This window comes from Scyliorhinus torazame, chromosome 31 (assembly GCF_047496885.1).
Source record: "Scyliorhinus torazame isolate Kashiwa2021f chromosome 31, sScyTor2.1, whole genome shotgun sequence".
NCBI classification, from domain to species: Eukaryota; Metazoa; Chordata; class Chondrichthyes; order Carcharhiniformes; family Scyliorhinidae; genus Scyliorhinus; species Scyliorhinus torazame.
Window position 1 is genome coordinate 10,203,567 of NC_092737.1, and position 23,933 is coordinate 10,227,499.

A 23,933-nucleotide genomic window follows, 5' to 3' on the forward strand; every position below is an offset into this window, starting at 1 on the left:
GAGTCTGAACTAGTGTTTTTTACTGGATCACACAGTTTTCTTGCAAAATTTGGTTGACGAGTGTAAATCATGAGTCCAAAGAATAGGGGCTGTTGGTAACCGGACTAATGAACCAGGGTTGGGGCCTAGATGTCCAAGCAGCCAACTCGGAGCGGGCTCAGAGACCACGGATGTTCTGGATGGGTGTCTAGGGCTTCTGATTCAGTTTAGAAAATATAGTCCCCTTGCATTGAACCCTCCAGGTTTTTACGCCCTTATTCTTGAGACACTGTTTCTACTGTCCTGTGAACATGCAACCGCAAAATCCTCTGGTCTTTCACCTCGTCCAACATTTCCCCCCATTCAGAGCAAGTTTATGTTCACCGAATGATACCACCTCGTACTCAATTACACTATTACTTTGATCGCTCTTTTCCACGTTCCATCGTTTCATTAATATCTTTTTTGCTTTAGCGGTAGCTTTTGAGGCAGCTTTTTATAGAGTTGGGGCTGTAGAGTTTTCCCCACCATGAGACCCAGAGCAAGTCCGAAGCTACTGCAGATGGAGCAAGAGAACGGGTGAGATTGTGGTGAACGAGAAGTCACAGTCTGAAGAGCAGAGGTCTCAAACCAGCCTTATGGCTCAAGGAGGACATCTGGTTATTATCATGTGACTGGTCGCGGGAGCATGCGGCGCCTGAATTGGCGCTGCAAGTGACCACTACTGCAAGCTCAGCACTTCCATCGGCTGCGGAGAGAGGGGATGGTCGACGGAAGTTTCTGGGGGAGGGGGGGCACATCGACATGAGACATACCACCTCTTCTTCAGTGTACAAATAAATGCCAGCCCAGCCAGCAACCACATGTCATGAGTGAATTTTAAAAGTGTGCATCGCTGCATCTAAGGGGGGGGGGGTCAAGGATAATGGGCAGCCAGGAAAATAGAGGCAAGGACGCAATCGGGTCAGCTACGATCTTTATTGAATGTCACTGAGTGTCTTTAAGACGGAGATAGCTAGGTTCCTTTTTTAAAATAAATTTAGAATACCCAATTCATTTTTTCCAATTAAGGGGCAATTTAGTGTGGCCAATCCACCTACCCTGCACATCTTTGGGTTGTGGGGGCGAAACCCACGCAGACACGGGGAGAATGTGCAAACTCCACACGGACAGTGACCAGGGTTGGGACCGAACCTGGGACCTCGGTGCCGTGAGGCAGCAGTGCTAACCACTGCACCACCATGCTGCCCTTATAGCTAGGTTCTTGATCAATAAGGGGATCAGGGGTTACGGGGACAAGGCAGGAGAACATAAGGACTAGGAGCAGGAGTAGGCCACCTGGCCCTTTGAGCCTGCTCCGCTATTCAATGAGATTGTGGCTGAATGGGGATGAGAAACGTATCAGCCATGATCGAATGGTGGAGCAGACTCAATGGGCCGAGTAGCTTAATTCTGCTCTCATGTCTTATGGAATCCATGATGTGGAGATGCCGGCGTTGGACTGGGGTGAGCACAGTAAGAATCCAGGACAGTTGGTAGGATTTCGCAGGCCAGATGGTGGGGGATGAATGTAATGCGACATGAATCCCAGGTCCCGGTTGAGGCCGCACTCATGTGTGCGGAACTTGGCTATAAGTTTCTGCTCGGCGATTCTGCGCTGCCGCGCGTCCTGAAGGCCGCCTTGGAGAACGCTTACCCGGAGGTCAGAGGCTGAATGCCCTGGACTGCTGAAGTGTTCCCCGACTGGAAGGGAACATTCCTGCCTGGTGATTGTCGCGCGCTGTCCGTTCATTCGTTGTCGCAGCGTCTGCATGGTCTCGCCAATGTACGACATCCTTTCCTGCAGCGTATGAGGGAGACAACGTTGGCCAAGTCGCACGAGTATGCACCGCGTACCTGGTGGGTGGTGTTCTCACGTGTAATGGTGGTATCCATGTCGATGATCTGGCACGTCTTGCAGAGATTGCCATGGCAGGGTTGTGTGGTATCGTGGTCACTGTTCAGAAGGCTGGGTAGTTTGCTGTCTTCAGAACACGGACATCGCGCGATGTTGCTACCAACTGTCCTGGCCTGAGACAATTCACACCTCTTTAACCTGGGGTTACCCCATCTCTGGATCTGTAAAGATTTAATCACCTGCTAATGCTCGTATTCCAAGCATTTTCTGGCATCTTTAAACCTGTCTATATATATGTTTCTGGAACATACCTCTTCATTCACCTGAGGAAGGAGCAGCGCTCCGAAGGCTAGTGATATCGAAATAACCTGTTGGACTTTAACCTGGTGTTGTAAGACATCTTATGGAATGACAGAGCAGGCTCACCGGGACTGAATAGCCACTCTCGGTCTGAGCCAAAAGGCGCCCCAACAACACACCTCCTTATTTAATGGGGGTACAGTATTTACAGAGGGTATACCGCCCCAGGGCCCAGATCCTGGAGCTCCCTCCCCGACGGCAAGCAAATGCTGCCTTTAGCCGCACCCCAAGAATGAATTTAGTAAAAATAAAAGGACCGGTGAAACAATACATTAAACCAAAATGGTGTAAATTTGGATACAGAGAGGGAAGGGCCAAGACCTTCTCTTGGGACAACACCGAGCACATGGCGAGACTATTTTGTGGGCAACTCCCTCCCCGCGCAGGCGCGCCGCGCCACCCTCTCCGCGCAGGCGCGCCGCGGCCCGGGGGTCTCCCTCGCCGCGCAGGCGCAGACGTGGCGGGGCGTGCGGTTGGGTGCGCGGGAAGATCACGTGGGCCGGGTCGGGGGCGGTTGGGTGACGGCGCGGGAAATTCAAAACACGTCACAGTGCCGGGGCCGCTGCCATGGTAACCGGGCTGGTGGGTACGTGTTGTCTTTGGGCCGCGGACACGGCTGCGAATGGCGGAAGGCCCCGAAACGCAAGGGCGGGTCCGGCGGCTGGCGACAATTGGTAGGCCCAGCACATTTATACGGGTGGACTGGGGACAGGTGGACGAATGGTAGCCCAGGTATAGGTGGACTGGGGAGAGGTGGACCAATGGTAGCCCAGGTATAGGTGGCCCAGTACTGGGGACAGGTGGACTGAGGACAGGTGGACCAATGGTGGCCCAGGTGCAGGTGGACTGAGGACAGGTGGACCAATGGTGGCCCAGGTGCAGGTGGACTGAGGACAGGTGGACCAATGGTGGCCCAGGTACAGGTAGACAGGGGACAGGTGGACCAATGATGGCCCAGCTAGAGGTGGATTGGAGAGAGGTGGACCAATGATGGCCCAGATACAGGTGGACTGAGGACAGGTGAACCAATGGTTGCCCAGGTACAGGTGGACTAGGGACAGGTGGACCAATGGTGGCCCAGGTACAGGTGGACAGGGGACAGGTGGACCAATGATGGCCCAGGTAGAAGTGGAGGATTGGAGACAGGTGGACCAATGATGGCCCAGATGCAGGTGGACTGGGGACAGGTGGACCAATGGTGGCCCATGTACAGGTGGACTGGGGAGAGGTGGACCAATGGTGGCCCAGGTACAGGTGGACTGGGGACAGGTGGGCCAATGGTGGCCCAGGTACAGGTGGACTGGGGACAGGTGGACCAATGGAGGCCCAGGTGCAGGTGGACTGGGGACAGGTGGCCCAATGGTGGCCCAGGTACAGGTGGACTGGGGACAGGTGGACCAATGGTGGCCCAGGTACAGGTGGACAGGGGACAGGTGGACCAATGATGGCCCAGGTAGAGGTGGATTGGAGACAGGTGGACCAATGATGGCCCAGATGCAGGTGGACTGGGGACAGGTGGACCAATGGTGGCCCATGTACAGGTGGACTGGGGAGAGGTGGACCAATGGTGGCCCAGGTACAGGTGGACTGGGGACAGGTGGGCCAATGGTGGCCCAGGGACAGGTGGACTGGGGACAGGTGGACCAATGGAGGCCCAGGTGCAGGTGGACTGGGGACAGGTGGCCCAATGGTGGCCCAGGTACAGGTGGACTGGAGAGAGGTGGACCAATGATGGCCCGGTACAGGTGGACTGGAGACAGTTGGACCAATGGTGGCTCAGGTACAGGTAGACTAGGGTCAGATGGACCAATGGTGGCCCGGTACAGGTGGACTGGAGACAGTTGGACCAATGGTGGCCCAGGTACAGGTGGATTGGGGACAGGTGGCCCAATGGTGGCTCAGGTACAGGTAGACTAGGGTCAGATGGACCAATTCTCGTTTAGATAAAGGTGGATTGGTAAAACAATATGGTTTGAATAGAGATGGACCCATTTATGTTAGGACCCAGGTGGACCAATGACAACTTGAGGACAGTTGGTCTATGTTATTGGTGGTTTGCGTTCAGGTGGTTGTGGCACCTGCGGATGAGCTGAGGCCGGGTGGAATCTCTAATTGCCCTTGGGGAGGTGTTGGCAGGCCCTGCAGTCCCTGTGGTGGAGATAAACCCACCGTGCTGCTCGGAGGGAGTTCCAGGATTTTGAACCAGCGACAGTGAAGAAATGGCGATATACCCTCAGGTGAAGGTGGTGTGTGACTTGGAGAGGCACTTGCAAGGTGATGGTGTTCCCATGCATTTGCTGCCTTTGTCCTATAGGTATGTCCACAGGTTTGGAAGGTGCTGTTGAAGGATCCTTGGCGAGTTGCCGCAGTACACCCTGTAGATGGTACACACTTGTCACTGTGCTTCGGTGGTAGCGAGAGTAAATGTTTGTGGAAGAGGTGCTATCAAGAGGGGCTGCTTTGTCCTGGATGATATTGAGCTTCTTGCGTGTTTTTGGAGGCAAGTAGAGAATATTCCATCACATTCCTGACTTGTGCCTTGTGGTGGACAGGCTTTGGGGAGCCAGGAGGTGAGGTACCCACCAGAGCTCCCAGCATCTGACCTATTAAAGCCACAGTATTTATGTGGCTGGTCCAGCTGAGTTTCTGGACAACGATAACAAAGAACAAAGAAAATTACAGCACAGGAACAGGCCCTTCGGCCCTCCCAGCCTGCGCTGATCCAGATCCTTTATCTAAACCTGTCATCTATTCCCCAAGGATCTACTTCCCTTTGTTCCCCGCCCATTCATATATCTGTCTAGATGCATCTTAAATTATGCTATTGTGCCCGCCTCTACCACCTCCGCTGGCAAAGCGTTCCAGGCCCCCACCACCCTCTGCGTAAAAAACTTTCCACGCACATCTCCCTTAAACTTTCCCCTTCTCACCTTGAAATCGTGACCCCTTGTAATTGACACCCCCACTCTTGGAAAAAGCTTGTTGCTATCCACCCTGTCCATACCTCTCATAATTTTGTAGACAGTGGGGAATTCAGCAATTATCATGGGGAGATGGTCTCTTGATAGTCATTTCCTGGCACTTGTGCGCCACACATGCTACTTGCTCCTTACCAGCCCAAGCCTGAATGTTGTCCAAGTATTGCTGCACTTGGACACGGACTGCTTCGGTATCGGAAGAGTCGCGAATGGTGCTGAACATTGTGCAATCATCAGTGAACATCCCCACTTCTGACCTTATGATGGAGGGAAGGTCATTGATGAAGCAGCTGAAGATAGTTGGGCCTGAGGAACTCCTGCAGTAATGCCTTGGGGCCAAGATGATTGGGTTCCAATACTCACAGCCATCTTCCTTTGCGTTAGATATGAGAGTTTCCCCAGTTCCCATTAACTTCTGTGCACCCAGCCATTCCTTGCTCTCAAATGGAGTACATTGAATTAAGCAAAGCCTGGTTTCTGTGATGGTGGCATTGACAGGCAGAGGCCGAGATGGGTCATCCACTTCTGGCTGAAGATGTGTTGCAAAATGCTTTAGCCGTGCCTCTTGCACTGATGTGCTGGGTCCTGCCATCATTGAGAAAGAGGATGTTCATGGAGCCTCCCCCTCCCTTTATTGGTAAAATGGGCACAGGTGGCAGAATATCCAGGGATGGGAGTGTAGCAATTAATTGGAGCTGCCATGATGAGGAAATCTAGCCCTGGCGTCCTCACAGCTCAAATCAACGAACATCTACCTGCATTGTGGCAATGATATTGTGGGCAATTCCCCATTGCGTCCTCCTCATTAAGGAAGAGGATGATCCTCCTCTGCACTGCCTGCACCAAAGGCCTTTTTAAAATCTATTATTTCACAGGATGTGTGCATCGCTGGCCAGGCCAGCATTTGTTGCCGTCTCTAATTGCCCCTCGAGAAGGTGGTGGGTGAGCTGCCTTCTTGAACCCGCTGCAGTCCACCCACTGTGCCGTTAGGGAGAGGGTTCCAGAATTCTGACCCAGCGACGGTGAAGGAACGGCCGATATATTTCTAAGTCAGGATGGTGTATGGCTTGGAGGGGAACTTGATGGTGTTCCCCATGTGTTTGCTGTCCTTGTTCTAGATGTAGAGGTTGCGAGGTTGGAAGGTGCTGTCGAAGGAGGCTTGAAGAGTTGCTGTGCAGGCATCTGTAAACCATGTCTGCAATTGCTCCCTCCTTTTCCTTCATAGTTACTTCCAGAAGAAGTGTTGCAGAGAAAATGCACCCCCTCCGCCCCTGCCCCCTCCACCACCCTTTCACTCGAAGAGGCTCCGGTTGCCTTTAGGTTGCAACCTGCCCTCCTGATATCACAAACCTTAAGTTCGACCTGCAGGAGTCTCAGTTGGCATGATGACGATGTATTCACACCGCGTGCGATTCAAGTTCTAGGCCATTTAACCTTTGGGGAAAGCTTCAGATGTTTAAGGGAGTATCTGGACTCCAACTGCGAGGATTTCTGGTCTCTGAACAGTTTGGGGGATCTCTGGACGATTTGATTCTTTGGGGGATTATCTGGTGTATTTAGAAATATCAGAGGTTTTTGAGAGATGAGACCTTTTCAGGATATCTGTATTCAGTAATTTGGAAGATGCATGGAGCATTGTTATTTGGGGAATACACAAAGAACAAAGAAAAGTACAGCACAGGAACAGGCCCTCCAAGCCCATGCCGACCATGCTGCCCAACTAAACTAAAATCTTCTACACTCCTGGGTCCGTATCCCTCTGTTCCCATCCTATTCATGTATTTGTCAAGATACCCATTAAATGTCACTATCGTCCCTGCTTCCACCACCTCCTCCGGCAGCGAGTTCCAGGCACCCACTACCCTGATTCTGTGTAAAAAAACTTGCCTCGTACATCTCCTCTAAACCTATGCCCCCGAGTAATTGGCCCCTCTACCCTGGGTAAAAGCCTCTGACTATCCACTCTGTCTATGCCCCTCATAATTTTGTAGACCTACTACCACTCTGTCCATGCCCCTCATAATTTTGTAGACCTATATAGACATGATACCGTTATGTTTTTCTTTGCGATGTCTGGACTGGCATTAATTTCGAGAATATTTGGGTTATTTGTAATTAGAATCATATCTGGAGTATTACAAGTTTGAAGGATACTGGATGCTTTGAGGTGTTTGGATATTGGCTTAGAAGATCCCGGATCAGCTGTAAACATGTGGGGTCTGCGGTTGTTATTTATTTTGGGGATATCGAGTTTTGAGGGACATGTGACATGTTTTTGGGTCTAGCTGAAGTATTCATAATTTGGGAGATACCGGACCCTTTTTTGTAGATTTACTGGACCATCATGGTTGACTTATTTATTAAGTTTGTAACTCCCCAGACAAGTACGTTTTGAGTTGCAGCCCTGCTATGTTCACTGGGTGTTTTATGTGAAACAGAAAAGATGCCCTCAAAAGATCTTTTCCTTGACTAAAAGCTGATATCAAGTTTTTGTTTTTCCTGTATTTTGCTTCCCCTCGGCTTGAGGCTGCTTGCTGCAAGGAGAATTTCGACACAGACAGGTCATTCGGCCCAATTAGTCTGTGCTGGTCTTCACCCTCCACACAAACCTCGCCCTCTCGACATGTCCTTCTGTTCCTTTCTCCTTCACATACTCATCCCGATTCTCCTTAACCACGTCAATGCCATTTGGCTTTAGCTCCTACCATTGGAAGAGAAAAAAGCCCCAGCTCTTACAGTCCTTCCTGGTTCCACCAATGGCCAAATGACTGTGCACGGAGGGTCCCATCGGGCACGTCGCTTGAATATTCCATTTGATGGAAAATGGTGGCCCTGTAGCACAGTGGTTAGTACTGTTGCTTCACAGCGCCAGGGTCCCGGGTTTGTTTCCCGGCTTGGGTCACTGTCTGTGTGAATGTGGTGAATGTATTACTGCTACCATTCACCATTGTATTGCATTACATTGTATTGTATTATGTTGATGCCCTTGTGGGCTCCGTCTATGGCTCCGCCCCCTCGGGGGAGGTATATAGATCGGCAACCTGTAGGCGGCACTCAGTACAGAATAGTCGCAGGCAGGCACAGATCTAGCTGATTAAAACCACTGTTCACTCAACTCTTCGTCTCGTGTGAATTGATGGTCGCATCAGTGAAGTCTGCATGTTCTCCCCGGGTGCTCCAGTTTCCTCCCATAGGTCCCAAAAGATGTGCTGTAAGGTAATTTGGACATTCTGAATTCTCCCTCTGTGTACCCGGACAAGCGCCGGAATGTGGCGACTAGGGGATTTTCACAGTAACTCCATTGCAGTGTTAATATAAGCCGACTTGTGACAATAAAGATTATGATTATTATTATGCACTTCCAATAAATTAAACAACTATTTCAAGCAAAGTGAGTCAGTTTTGATGGCAAGGTGTTGAAGGGGGAGCAATTAAAAAGTGCGGGGGTGGTTGCAGAGTTTGCACCAAATTAGAATTTGTTCTGGGTTGAGAGAAACCAGGGAAGGGGCTGGTTTAGCACAGTAGGCTAAACAGCTGGTTTGTAATGCAGAACAATGCCAGCAGTGCAGGTTCAATTCCCGTACCAGCCTCCCCGAACAGGCGCCGGAATGTGGCGACTAGGGGCTTTTCACAGTAACTTCATTGAAGCCTACTTGTGACAATAAGCAATTATTATTATTCAGAGGAACTCACGATTGTACCAATTTTTTGTTGTCAAATCTGTTGCAGTGAACTATTTGTCCTGCCTCGCGTTCCAATGTGCTGAGCGAAAGGAGCCCCTCAACTTTCAGAAGGATGTACAGCACCAAGAAACGAAATGCTGAACATTCGTAGCCTCTGCTCCAGATTGAAAAAACTGTTATCCGGAGATGTGTGTGGGTTGAACGCCAAAGAAGGAACTATTGTGGCCGGTCTGTTCATGTTGATGGTGTCCATCATGCAACTCATCTTCGAAGCTGGCCATTTTCGTTACTTGAAGGCTCATTTTCGGTCCACGGATAATGACTATTCCAATCTTTTCGCATTCTGCATTGGAACAATTACCTTTACCTGTCTGACTATTATTGCAGTTATTCTCTTGTTCCTGTTTATCTGGAAGGAGCTATTCTGGGGAGTAGCAGGCTATATCACTTGGATATTCTTATATGAGATTTCAAAGATTTGCTTCCTGAGTATCTTAATGCCTGGGAATAGTGGGCTTCCGAGTAGTGTGAAAGCACTGGAATGGTTTGGGCTCACCATGCGGTTGCTTTCACACATTTTTTGGATGCTGTTTGTGACTGCGTACGCAATCGAATTGTACAAAATCAGCAGGAACACGGACGATTCCTCGAAAAACAAGCGGAAGACCCCACCAAAACTCAAGTTTGCAAAGGTCAAGGAGCTGGGTGTGTAACGGTGCACCCTCCCCACCCCACACGCCGTACTGCTTTTGTCAGGTGGTGTCCGTCCTTTGGCAAAGGAATGTTCCTGAAAGTTACACTGGGCTTGCTACAGTCAGCTGGCCCGCAGACACCAAAGGCCAGGTCCGTTCCTTTCAGTTAACATGCGATGGCATCCTCACAGAACGGTTAAATCTGCAACGTCACCAAGTCCGGGATCTTAACCTGTGGTGGATTATTGGAATGCCTATTAAATATGTTAAAATATATGTAAATATGGATGTATATTATATATATTACAGCACTCCAAAGCAATAAGGGTACAATATATTTTTGATTTTTTTAAAACACTAGCGAATGAAATGTATATAAATCCCAGTTGATGCTAAAGACTAATTGTATCCCTTTTAAAAATTAAGTTGTTACAATTAATAATTCTTATTAAAAAGTTAACATTTTGGCTAGTTCTGTCTTTTTATCCACTTTTTACTTCAGCCCAGTTGGTGAAGCCAGCAAAGGAACAGGAGGACACTGTTTCGCCCCGTGGACCGCGTCCTGCCACTCAATTTGATCACGGCCGATCCACCTTGCTCCTGTAACCTTGCAATACAAAAATCTATAATCTCATCTTTTGAGATTTTCAATTGACTCCCATGTCCGTGTCCCCCCCCCACCTTCCTGTCACCCACAGTCACTTTCAGCCTCAGCAGCTTTATAGGGTAAGGAATTCTAGATTTCCACTGTCCTTTGAAGTGTTTCCAGAAATACGGCCTAGCTCTTAATTTCACGTCGCACTGTACCAATGCAGATGGTGCAATCACTGAGGATCACCTTTGAAGGACCACAAAGGTACAAGCACAGAGCAGGAATAGGCCATCCAGCCCCTCGAGCCTTCTCCGCCATTTAATAAGACCCTGACTGATCTAATCGTAACCTCAAATCTACACCCCCCCCCCCCCCCCGATAACCTTTCACCCCACCTCCCTTGCTTACCAAGAAACTAACCACCTCTGCCGTCAAAATATGCAAAGACTGTTTCCACTGCATTCTCAGAGAGTTACAAAGAAAAAAATTCTGGGGGAATAAAACTCCCCCTTTTAAATGGGTGATGCCCTTATTTTTAAACGGTGACCCCCTCGTTCTAGATTCTACCGCAAGAGGAAACATCCTCTCCACGCCCAACCTGTCAATACTCCTCAAGATCTTACATGTTTCGATCAAGTCGCCCCTTACTCAAGCCCAGCCTGTCCAACTTTTCCTCATAAGACACCCGCTCATTAGTCCTGTAAACTTCTTTACATCCTTCCTTAAATAAGGTAACCAATACTATACACGAATGCGGTCCTCTGCAACTGAAGCATAACCTCCCTCCTTCTGCATTCAATCCCCTGGCAATAAACCGTAACATTAGCTTTCGTGATTACTTGCTGTCCCTCTGCAGCTCCGACCTCTGTAATCTCTCACCGTTTAGAGAATAAGCTTCTCTTTTATTCTCCCTGTCCAAATGGACAATTTCGCATTTTCCCACATTGTACTCCATTTGCTGGATCTTTGTCCACCCACTTCGCCTATCCATATATTTTTGTCGCCACCTTATCCCCTCTTCACCACTTACTCTCCCACCTATCTTTATTAATCAACACATTTGGCAACCATCCCACCCATCTCTTCATCCAAGTCATTTCTATAAACTGTAAACAGCCGATATCCCGGCACTGCTCCCTGTGCCACACCACTCGTCCCATCTTGCCACCTGAAAAAGACCCACTTATGCTGACTTGTTAAGCAGTTAAATTAACTATTAATCACATCCAGTCAGAAAAAGCGGGCTGTTTAGATGAATGTATCAGAAATATCGCTGGATCTTTCACTCAGGACAATCGTAAGAATAGCAAATTTACAACAATTTATACTTCGAACATTGGAACTTGGAACATTCGTCCCCTCGAGCCTGCTGGCACCGTTTAATGGCTGATCTTGTGTTTAGAATTCTATCTACGCCCAATAATCTTGGTCTGCACGTTCTCCCTGTGTCTGCGTGGGTTTCCTCCGGGTGCTCCGGTTTCCTCCCACAGTCCAAAGATGTGTAGGTTAGGTGGATTGGCCGTGATAAATTGCCCTTGGTGTCCAAAAAGATTAGGTAGGGTGATTGGGTTACGGGGATAGGGTGGAGGCGTGGACTTAAGTAGGGTGCTCGTTCCAAGAGCTGGTGCAGACTCGATGGGCCGAATGGCCTCCTTCTGCACTGTAAATTCTATGATCTCTGACCTCAAAGGGCGACCCCTAATTTTAAAACAGTGTCCCCTAGTTTTGGGACTCCCCCACAAGAGGAAGCATCTTTTCCACACCGACCTTGTCAAGACTGTTCTGGATCTTATATACTTCAGTCAAGCTTTGGTAGCAAAAATAGGAAGATTATTATTTGAATGGGTGCAAATTGAGAGAGGTGGATACTCAGCAAGACCTTGGTGTCCGCGTGCATCAGTCGTTGAAACTAAGCGTGCACGAACAGCAGGCAGTCAAGAAGGCAGATGGTATGTTGGCTTTCATAGCGAAGAATGTTCCCAATGGTGGGGGAGTCCAGACCAGGGGGTCATAGTTTGAGGATAAGGGGTAAACCTTTTAAGACTGAGGCAAGGAGAAATGTCTTCACCCAGAGAGAGGTGAATCTGTGGAAGTCAGGACCAAGTTAAGGCCAAAACGTGTAATTTCGAGAAGGAACTAGATATAGCTCTTGGGGCTAAAGCTCTTGGGGTTAAAGGGATCAAGGGATATAGGGGGGGGGGGGGGGAAGGCTGGATCAGGGTATTGAACTTGATGATCAGCCATGATAATGAATGGTGAAGCAGGCTCACAGGGCCGAATGGCTCCTGCTTCTATTTTCTATGTATGTTTCTATAAGTCACCCCTAACTCTCCTAAAACTCCAGTGGAAACCTCTCCAGTTGTAGAGGTGACCTGCCAATCAGAGTCCACTTGCAAACTGATCAGCACTCTCTTCTCATGAAGTATAAATTGTTGTTCGCTTTACATTTGGTATTCTTGCGAATGTCCTGATGCGTGTAAGACAAAAAGCTTCAACATGTCTTTTTTCCAGCGAGACTCAAGTTGTTATGCTACTAAATGACTATAAGAAATATTTTGTTAAGACTCCTTGTTGTGCAAGTATACCCAAGCTATAAATTATTTCATTGTCTTCTGTGGGTCCTCTCAGAGTCTGGTGTAGGATTGGCAATTCACGTTATCATTGTTGGGCGCTTGGCGGTGGGGAGCTTCTGCAGCTGCCCCGGGTCACTCCCCTGTGTGGAGTTTGCACATTCTCCCCATGTCTGCATGGGTCTCACCCCCACAACCCAAAGATGTGCAGGGTAGGTAGACTGGCCACGCTAAATTGCCCCTTAATTGGGGAAAAAGATAATTGGATACTACCTAACTCCATTTACCCTTCTTTTCCCCACATCCCTTAATATCTTTGACCTCTGGCCTTCCACTGGGTCCTCGAAACATGGAACATACGAGAAACATGTATGAATGTGAGTCTTCTGATCAGGCAGATCACGTGGTGCATTCCGGAAGAAGAATCCAAAGGCCTTGCCTGCAGCCTTATTACAATCAATTGGAGAATGTCACTGCACACTGTTTACATCTTCCTTAAAACATAGGCCCAGGAGTAGGCCATTCAGCCCCTCAAGTCTGTCCCACCAGGGGCAGCACGGTGGTGCAGTGGTTAGCACTGCTGCCTCATGATGCCGAGGACCCGGGTTCGATCCCGGCCCCGGGTCACTGCCTGTGTGGAATTTGCACATTCTCCCCGTGTTTGCGTGGGTCTCACCCCCACAACCCAAAGATGTGCAGGGTAGGTAGATTGGCCACGCTAAATTGCCCCTTAACTGGGGAAAAAAATAATTGGATACTACCTAACTCCATATACCCTCCTTTTCCCCACATCCCTTAATATCTTTGGCCAACAAGAAATTAGCTCTCTCAGATTTAAAATGAAGAAAGCGACAATTGATTTAGCATAAATAGCCATTTGCAGAAGAGATTTAACCATTTTGCGTTGAGGAGTGTTTCCTAATGTTACTCCCGGAAGAGAGAATTTTTACACTGTGCCCTTTAGGACGGCATGGCAGCACAGTGGTTAGCACTGCTGCCGCACAGCGCCAGGGACCTGGGTTCAATTCCAGCCTCGGGCAACTGTCTGTGCGGTTTCTGCACGTTCTCCCCGGGTCTGCGTGGGTTTCCTCCGGGTGCTCCGGTTTCCTCCCACAGTCCAAAGATGTGCAGGTTCGGTGGATTGGCCACGCTAAATTGCCCCTTCGTCTCCAAAAGGTTAGGTGGGGTTACTGGGTTACGGGATTAAGGTAGGGAGGTGGGCCTAGGTAGGCCACTCTTTCAGAGGGTCGGTGCAGACTCGATGGGCCGAATGACCTCCTTCTGCATTGTGGTGATTCTATGAGCTCCCGGTTAGTTGAACTGGTTAGGTAAAAGCAAAATATGATGGATAAAACAGAAAATGCTGAAACGTCCTCTGCAGGAACAGAATTAACGTTTCAAGTCCATCTGACTCTTCAGTGGCAGTGCCGAAGGAGAGTTTCAAAACGTTAAACTCTTTGTTTTCTTTCTCCACAGATGCTGCCAGACCTGAGTTTTTCCAATATTTTCGTTTTTAATTATAGTGGAAGTGGTTCCTCCTGATCTAGGTCAGCAAGGAAAGGAGAGTCTCAAAATGTACTCGAGGCATCTTCGCCCCTTCCTCTACACACCCACTTAATAATACCTCATCTCATTGGGGACTTGAACTTGAAATTTTGTTTTGTAGTTAGCTTTATTTTTGCAGCGAGGAAAAGTGATGTGGATTGTAGCTTTGTTACCTCAACACGTTGAAGTAAAATTATGTAAAATCCAATCCATCATGTTAAAAAAAAAAATTTGCACCTGTCAACCTTTTCCAATTGTAAATTCCCATCGCCACATCTCCAACCTCTGCCCAATGTGAGGACTGCCTACAGTGCCATCACTGGCGGGAGGGCACAATTACAGCAGAACAAGTCGCTCCTCATTGTCAATGTGGGCAGGAATTTGGCATTTAAAATGTGAAAATGTGGCTCGATTATGTGACTTCAAAATGGTAGCACAATGTCATCTTGTATGCCTCGAGCTCCAACCAAGTTCATCTGGAAACTCCCCATCTGCAGATGATGAACAGTGTAAGATGGTCCGATAGCAAGCAAGCTATGCTGAACCTTCGTGATGTACATTTGGGCGTATAGAGTCCAAGTTTGGACACCACATTTTAGGAAGGATGTCACAACCCCATTTACAGGATGGCACCAAGGATGAGGGAGTTCAGTCATGTGGAGAAGCTGGCCTTGTTCTCCTTGGAACGGGGAAGGCTAAAGGGAGATTTAATAGAGGTGAGAAAGTGGAGGAAGGACGACTAATTGGCTGGCTAACTCGTAGAACCAGCAAATGGGACAAAGAGGTTGCGATGGCGGGGTTGAGGGTCTTGGTGGTGACTGGTAGTGAGTACTCCCAAGAAATGGCCTTAAATCAAATTAGTCAGAAACCTCACACAATTAGAGTTCACGTTAGCCTTGTCCCAATGCACGTCTGTTGTGTATGAGCCCTCCTTTGCATGGGTTGATCAATTCACAGGGAATCTTCTTTTGATCTTCGAGCTTCCACTCTAACCCGTGCTGACGAAGATTAATGTTCTGTCATAGGATGGTTACAGAGACCGGGAGGAGGCTATTTGGCTTGATGTGTCTGACCAGACCCTGCTCTCCGCAAGCATAACTCATCTAGTTACACCCCTGTCCATCCCCTCATCTTTTCCCAGTAGCCCGACAAATTATTTTCTCTTCAGACAACGATTCCAGTTCTCTTTTGAAAGGCACGATTGAATCTGCCTCCATCTCATTCCTGATCTTCCACCCAATGGGAGCACTCGCTACTCGGTCCAGGCCCCTCGTGATTTTGAACGCCTCAATCAAATCACCTCACCATGATCGAGTCTGATGCTCCAGTCTATCCACATCACCAAAGTCCTCAGCCCTGTGGACAATCTCGCACTTCTTTCCTGAACCTACATATCATTCCTAAAAAGAGTTGCTTGGAACAGGACGCAAAACACACCCATTTATCATAACTTTGCCAGGGCAGCGAACTCGGCTAGAATGGCGAGTGCGTGATTCAGAATAACACCAAGAACAAGGTTTGGGGAGGCGGGGGCGTCGAACCCTGTTTTAGCTGAGATAGACTTGGGGCTTGTCTCCTCACTCTGCCCTGTAGCAAAATCACAGCATAAGCCCACGCGGTTTGGCGATCCCTGAATAGTCGCTGCGACCTGAAGAGCAAACACCAGAGCTTCCTTGCTTTGCAGGTGCTGTTTCCCACCTGCACGTGCGAGCTAGGGGGCTTTCTCGCCAGGGTCGCTTTAGCTCAGTTCGCTGGACAGCTGGTTGGTGATGCGGAGCGAGGCCGACAGCGTGGGTTCGATTCCCATACCGGCTGAGGTGCCTCATGAAGGACCCGCCTTCTCAACCTCGCCCCTTCTCAACCTCGGGGCTGAATAGCCTCAGGTTAAATCACCTCTTTCCCCCTCTTAAGGGGAAAGCAGTCCATGGCACTGTGGCAATTATCATTCCTTGGGGACCAAGGTGTCAGCCGCCTAGACTCTTTTTCAAAAAAATATTTTGATTGAAGCCAATACATGAACATAAAGCCATAATCATCAGAAACATAACAATCCCCATAATTTGACATTTTCTTCCCCTTTTTCTCCCCTTAACTCCCCTTCCCTCCCCATCCACAGGCAATGAACGGTCCTCAAACAGGGTCACGAACAACCTCCATCTCACCCCGAAGAGCAAACTTAATCCCCAGCTTGAGGAATTCTGCAACATCCCCCAACCACGCCGACACACTCGGTGGCTCCTCCGACCTCCAGTCCAGTAGAATTCGTTGCCGGGCGATCAGCACCGCGAAAGCCACAACATCGGCACTCTTCTCCACTGCAACTTCTCCGGCAATTCCGGCACCAGAGGATCTGGCCTCTGGTTATGATTGAGTGTTATGGTGTTCGGGCCGGAAAGTGGAGCTGAGTCTACAAAAGATCAGCCATGAACTCATTGAATGGCGGAGCAGGCTCGAGGGGCCAGGTGGCCTACTCCTGCTCCTAGTTCTTATGTTCTCCACCCCAACAATCTTCCGTAATGTTTTGAATATCGAGCCCCAGGACCCCACCCAATTGCGGACATGACCAAAACATGTCGACATGATTTGCCGCACCCCCCCCCCAACATCACTCGCACGTGACCTCGACCTCTGTAAAGAACCGACTCATCCGCGCCCACATCAAGTCAGCCCTATGCACCACCTTGAATGCACCACGTTCATCCTGGCACAGAACAACACAGGACTACTTGTGTGTCAAACAGCATAAGCAGCAAGTAATGGACAGCGCTAAGCAATTCCACAACCAACACATCAGATCTAAGCTCTGCAGTCCTGCCACATCCAGCCGAGAATCGTGGTGGACTATTAGACAACCCACTGGAGGAGGAGGCTCCACAAATATCCCCATCCTCTATGATGGAGGAGCCCAGCACATCTGTACAAAAGACAAGGCTGAGGCATTCGCAACAATCTTCAGCCAGAAGTGCCGAGTGGATGGTCTCCTCCGGAGGTCCCAAGCGTCACAGACGTCAGTCTTCAGCCAATACGATTCACTCCGCGTGATATCAAGAAATGGCTGAAGGCACTGGATGCTGCAAAGGCTCTGGGCCCTGACAAGATCCCGGCAATAGTACTGAAGACTAGTGCTCCAGAACTTGCCGCACCCCTAGCCAAGCTGTTCCAGTACAGCTACAACACTGGCATTTACCCGGCAATGTGGAAAATTGCCCAAGTCTGTCCCATACACAAGAAACAGGACAAATCCAACCCAGCTAATTACCGCCCTATCAGTCTACTCTCCATCATCAGCAAAGTGATGGAAGGAGTCATCAACAGTACTATCAAGGGGCACTTACTCAGCAAGAACCTGCTCACGGACGCTCAGTTTGGGTTCCGCCAGGGTCACTCAGCTCCTGACCTCATTACAGCCTTGGTTCACACATGGACAAAACCGCTGAATGGCGGAGGTGAGGTGAGAGTGACTGCCCTCGACATCAAGGCAGCATTTGACCGAGTGTGGCATCAAGGAGCCCGAGCTAAACTGGAGTCAATGGGAATCAGGGGGGAAACTCTCCTCTGGTTGGAGTCATACCTGGCACAAAGGATGATGGTTGTGGTGGTTGGATGTCAATCATCTCAGCTCCAGGACATCACTGCAGGAGTTCTTCAGGGTGGTGTCCTTGGCCCAACCATCTTCAGCTGCTTCATCAATGACTTCCCTTCCACCATAAGGTCAGAAGTGGGGATGTTTGCTGTTGACTGCACAATGTTCAGCACCATTCGCGACGGCTCAGAAACTGAAGCAGTCCGTGTCCAAATGTAGAAAGAACTGGATATTATCTACACTTGGGCTGACAAGTGGCAAGTTACATTCGCGCCACACAAGTTCCAGGCAATGACCATTTCCTACAAGAGAGGATCTAACCATCGCCCCTCGACATTCAATGGCATTGCCGTCGCTGAATCGCCCACAATCAACATCCTGGGGGTTACCATTGATCAGAAACTGAACTGGACCCAGCCACATTAATACTGGCTACCAGGGCAGGTCAGAGGCTGGGAATCCTGCGGAGAGTAACTCACCTCCTGATGCCCCCAAAGCCTGTCCACCATCCACAAACACAAGTCAGGAGTGTGATGGAATGCTCTCCACTTGCCTGGATGAGTGCAGCTCCAACAACACTCAAGAAGCTCGACACCATCCAGGACAAAGCAGCCCCGCTTGATTGCTCCCCTTCCACAAACATTCACTCCCTCCCCCACTGACGAACAGTGCAGCCGTGTGTACCATCTACAAGATGCACTGCAGTGACTCACCAAGGCTCCTTAGACAGCACCTTCCAAACCCACGACCACTACCATCTAGAAGGACAAGGGCAGCAGATACCTGGGAACCCCACCACCCTCCCACTCGTGCTTTATCTCCTCGATTGGCTCTTTCCCTGTGGTCACCAGCCATCTGTAGATGTCCATCTTGGCAGGACACTCATCTTGACCATCTACACCCGCCAGCTAATGAAATCTCCAGCAACCCCAGCCAACCTTTGGACACTAAGGGGCAGTTTATCACGGCCAATCTACCTAACCTGCACATCTTTGGACTGTGGGAGGAAACCGGAGCACCCGGAGGAAACCCACACGGACACGGGGAGGACGTGCAGACACCCGAGGCCGGAATTGAACCCGGGTCCCTGGTGCTGTGAGGCAGCAGTGCTAACAACTGTGCCACCCACTAATAGGCTGATGGGCCTATACGACCCAGATCTTCCGGGTCTTTATCCTTCTTGGGGATTAACGAAATCGACGCCTGCACCAGCATGGCTGGCAGCTCCCCACCGTGCCAAAGAGTCGGAAAACATCTGCAGGAGGAGCCAGGTCCGCAAATACCCCAGCACATTCAACCCAAGTCAATAGGCTACAGTCTCGAACTAGAAAGAACAGCCAGATTATCATTTTTTTAATATATAGATATCAATTTAATTGTAAACATCAACATTTTTATCATCCTACAACAGCTAGGAATACCGGCTGTATAAAAATACAGCCGTTCTGTGCCAGGTCTCACAAAAATAGCAACGCTCATATAAAGTCGGCAGGAACAATATCAGAACATACAGAGGAAAGGTTCACTGGAGAAGAGTTTGTGCTGCTCCCCGATTCTGATCCGACGGTTTGCATTGAAGAATTAAAACTAATTCTTTCAAACGCTGCTGTATTCAAAGCCAGGCAATAAATCACCGGGCCTTTTTACAAAAATAAGGATTTTGGTTTAAACAAATTGCGGAGAGAGGTGGGGGGCAATTGTGGTTTTTCATAATGAAGGGTATCTGAGGGTAAAAACAGGCTTTGTGATTGGATAATGAGGAGGAAAAGATAGTGCAGCACTCCCATCTGTATTGGGCTGGAGTGGACTCAGAATCCCGAGAGCGAGAGAGAGTGGGAGCAATTGAGCCATGCCTGACACAAAGACTATGAAGTCAGAGTGAGGGTTTGGTGAGGAGGCCTTAGGAAGCCAGAACATAGATCGTTGAAAGTGGTTTGGACGAGAATTTCAAGATTCGAAGATAAAGATGAAAGATCCTGGAACGGGGCCTTAGAAGAGCCAGCGGAGTCCCAGCTACAGACAATGGACGCTCGAGGAACGATGTTCAGGAGAACTTCATGTTCAGTCAAACCTTCATCAGCCCCATGAACGTCGAGTCCCTATCCATGACAATGTTGGCAGAATTACGAGGAATCACCATTTCTATGATGTCTCCTTTCTGAAGCCTGTAGATACCTTCAAACGGAAAGAATGGTAAGATTTTAGAGACTATTATTAAAGATGAGATCGAGGAGCACTTGGAAGTGCATGGTAAAAGAGGACTGAGTCAGCACGGCTTTGTCAAAGGGAGGTCGTGTCTGACAAATCTGTTAGAGTTCTTTGAGGAGGTAACAAGGAAGTTCGACAAAAGAGAACCAGTGGACGTGATTTTATTTAGATTTCCAGAAGGCCTTTGACAAGGTGCCACATAGGAGACTGTTAAATAAGTTAAGAGCTCATGGTGTTCAGGGTAAGATCCTGGCATGGATAGAGGATTGGCTGACTGGCAGAAGGCAGAGAGTGTGGATAAAGGGGTCTTTTTCAGGATGGCAGCCGGTGACTAGTGGTGAGCCTCAGGGGTCGGTGCTGGGACCACAACTTTTCACAATATACTTTAATGATCTGGAAGAAGGAACTGAAGGCACTGTTGCTAAGTTTGCAGATGATACAAAGATCTGTAGAGGGACAGGTAGTATTGAGGAAGCAAGGGGGCTGCAGAAGGACTTGGACAAGCTAGTAAAGTGGGCCACAAAGTGGCAGATGAAATACAATGTGGAAAAGTGGGAGTTTATGCACTTTGGAAGGAGGAATTTAGGCATAGACTATTTTCAATAGTCGGGCAGGCGGTAAGAGTGGGAGAGATTACTGGTCAGCTGTGTTGAGCCTCTGCCATTGCCATCCATAGCTCCAGGCTACACCACGGATGTACGAGTGTAGGACTTCTTGGGGAGCTGGTTGGCTGGATGGATCAAATGGCGAGGGGTTCAATGCCCGTTCAAGTGGGGGTAGATTTGGGACCTGCCTCCTTGCCCTACCCATGGTGGAGGTTATGGAGCTGTGGTTGGGATCTGCCTTGATTCGGAGAACTGGGGAAGACGAAACAGTACGAGGCCATATAACCCTTTGGGCTTGTTCTTGAGATCATGTCTGATCTGTGACCACATTCTGGGCGCGATCCTATAACCACGCTGCCCCGGGAAAGCAGCTCGCCACGGTGCGGCGTGGCCGTTGAAATCCGGCAGACCCCCTCCCTGGATCTAGCCGGCTCGCAACGCCTCGCGAGATTCAACACAATCTCGTGAAACATAGCGAGGCGAATGCCGTCCACAATGGGCGGGATCACTTTTTAGTAAATCTGCGTTTAGAGTGAGGCAGTAAGTCGTATCGAATGTGCAGATTCCCGAGGTACCTGAGGCTTTAGGATTCATCCCCTTCGCCTCGGAGTCCTCGGGCGAGCGCCATTTTTACTGGCCTCCACATACGGGGACCAGACAGAACGGCACTCATGGTGGTCTCCCAAGGGAGTGGAGGTCCTTAGCTGCAGTTCCACTCCTGATTTCAACACTAATTTCGATGTTGCCTACTCCTACATTTCCCAACAAGGGAAAATAGTTCCCCTCTATCTCCGTGGTCTAGATGTGATCTATGGCGTAAAGCTGACACCCTCAGTCCAGTGCCAAGGGATGGCTGCGCGAGCGGGAGCGGCGTTTCTCAATCGCGATGTTCAACCGATGCCTAATCTCCCCTCTCGGGTGGATGTATAAAATCCTATGTCGGGGAGGGGAGACTTGTGACCCCCCCTTGGAAGTTCCCCTCCCCCCGCCAATCAATTGGAGAGTCTCGGACCAGGGGTGACAGTTCAGAATAAGAAAGTCGGCCATTTTGGACTGAATGGAGGTTTTGTGGTGCAGTGAGTTAGCGCCCCCTGCCTCTGAGCCAGAAGCTGCGGGTTTGAGTCCCACCCCAGGACTTGGTGTCCAAGGAAGGTGCGTCTGTACCACGGCCGAACAGGTTGAGTGTAAATCTGCTAAATCCTTCCAAACACATCAATGTCTAGCGGAGGGAGCAGGAGAGATTCCTGGTCAGTCATGCCTGGTGAGGAGAAACGCCCCTCAAGCTATAAGCCTCCGGCGACACATTAGCGACCTGCTCCGGGGATTATTAGCTGCGGAAGCGGACGATAATTGGAATTGGAATCTGAGGTGAACAAAAATGTCTTCACTGATGGGGGTTGTGAATGTTTGGAGAGAGTGGATGTTGTCATTGAGTATGTTCAAGGCCGAGATGGATAGATTTTAGACACTGAGGGCCTTTGTTTATACTCATTCATGGGACATGAGCGTCGCTGGGTGTAACATTTATTGCCCTTCCCTAATTGCCCTTGAGTGGGCAGTTTAGAGTCAACCACATTGCTGTGGGACCTGGAGTCACGTGTAGGCCAGGCCGGGTAAGGACGGCCGATTTCCTTCCCGAAAGGACATTAGTGAACCCGATGGGTTTTTACAACATGGTCATCATTAGATTTTTAATTCCAAAATTCAAATTTCACCATCTGCAGTGTTGAGATTTGAACCCAGGTCCCTAGCGCATGGGTCTCTGGTTTACTAGTCCAGTGACAATGCCACTGTGCCACAGCCTCCCCTAGGCCCGAGGGTAGGTGGAAGATCTGCTACCATCTTCATGGAGGCTCAGGACGCTGAATGGCCTTCTCCCGTTGCCATCCCTTCTGCTGCTATTGTAGAATTTGGTGCATTCCAAGTTTATAATCATTGATGTTTCATTATAACAGCTGCCACTGACCGCAATTTAAACGTACACTTCACGGACGTACTCGAGGACAGAAGCTGTGATCGGAGAATCCACACACCATCAATACGGACATTCCCACCTGCTCTCTGCTCTCTCACTGACAATTTGCTAACGCCTTGGCCAGGATTCTACACCCCAGCCAGTGATGGGCATCGTCGCGGATGGGCCATCAAAATTTGGAGAGCGTCCAAAAGGCAGCACTCTCCAAATTGTAGCACAGCGTCATTGAGTTTTACAGCACAGAAGAGGCTCTTCAGCCCATCTATCAAGCACCCATCTATTCTAGTCCCATTCTGCAGCACATGGTCCATAGCCTTGTTTGCCGTGGCAATTTTTGTGCTCATCTAAATGCTTTTTAAAGATTGGGGGGTTCCCGCCGCCCCCACCCCCTCCTTCAAGCAGAAAGATTTCTATCCTATCAACGTCCCTCATAATTCTGTCCACCTCGATCAGGTCCCCCCCCTCGGCCTTCTCTGCTCCAAGGAAAACAACCCCGGCCTAACCAGCCTCTCTTCACAGCTGAGACGCTCCAGCCCAGGCAGCATCCTGGTGAATCTCCTCTGCACCCCCTCCAGTGCAATCACATCCACAATGCCCGTCACTGGCCCGGCTGGGAATTTTAAAAAAAAATCACGTACGGGATGTGGGCGTCGCTGGTTAGGCCCAGTATTTATTGCCCATCCCTAGTTACCCTTCAGAAGGTGGTGGGTGAGCTGCCTTCTTGAATCGCTGCAGTTCTGAGATGTAGGTACACCTACTGTCCTGTTAGGGAGGGAGTTCCAGGATGTTGCCCCAGCGAAAGTGAACGAACGGCCGATATATTTCCAAGTCGGGGTGGTGAGTGACTTGGAGGGGAACCTCCAGGTGGTGGGGTTCCCAGGTATCTGCTGCCCTTGGCCTTCTAGATGGTAGCGGTCGTGGGTTTGGATGATGCTGTCTAAGTAGCCTTGGTGAGTTGCTGCAGTGCATCTTGTAGACGGTACACACGGCTGCCACTGTGCGTCGGTGGTGAAGGGAGTGAATGTTTGTGGAAGGGGAGCAATCAAGCGGGGCTGCTTTGTCCTGGATGGTGTTGAGCTTCTTGAGTGTTGTTGGAAGCTGCGCTCATCCAGGCAAGTGGAGAGTATTCCATCGCACTCCTGACTTGTGCCTTGTAGATGGTGGACAGGCTTTGGCGGGGGGTCAGGAGGTGAGTTACTCTCCGCAGGACTCTCAGCTTCTGACCTGCTCTGGTAGCCGCAGTATTATTATGGCTGGGGCCAGTTC

General features: G+C 49.6%; 2 protein-coding genes across 2 annotated transcripts in view; one reads left to right on the top strand and one right to left on the bottom strand.

Annotated features, from left to right (window-relative positions):
• Nucleotides 1–2,833: 2,833 nt before the first annotated feature.
• On the top strand, nt 2,834–9,865 carry LOC140404805 (transmembrane protein 217-like). Its single transcript, XM_072493538.1, has 2 exons — nt 2,834–2,910; nt 8,944–9,865. The coding sequence occupies exon 2, from the start codon at nt 9,032–9,034 to the stop codon at nt 9,608–9,610; it is 579 nt and encodes a 192-aa protein (XP_072349639.1). The 5' UTR covers nt 2,834–2,910; nt 8,944–9,031; the 3' UTR covers nt 9,611–9,865.
• Nucleotides 9,866–19,236: 9,371 nt separating this feature from the next.
• Nucleotides 19,237–23,933, bottom strand: part of LOC140404668 (tumor necrosis factor ligand superfamily member 13-like) — a 29,823-nt gene continuing 25,126 nt past the window's right edge. The window contains exon 6 of the mRNA XM_072493310.1: nt 19,237–20,054. Coding sequence (XP_072349411.1) covers nt 19,945–20,054 — 110 coding nt within the window. The 3' untranslated portion in view covers nt 19,237–19,944. The remainder of the gene's footprint in view (nt 20,055–23,933) is intronic.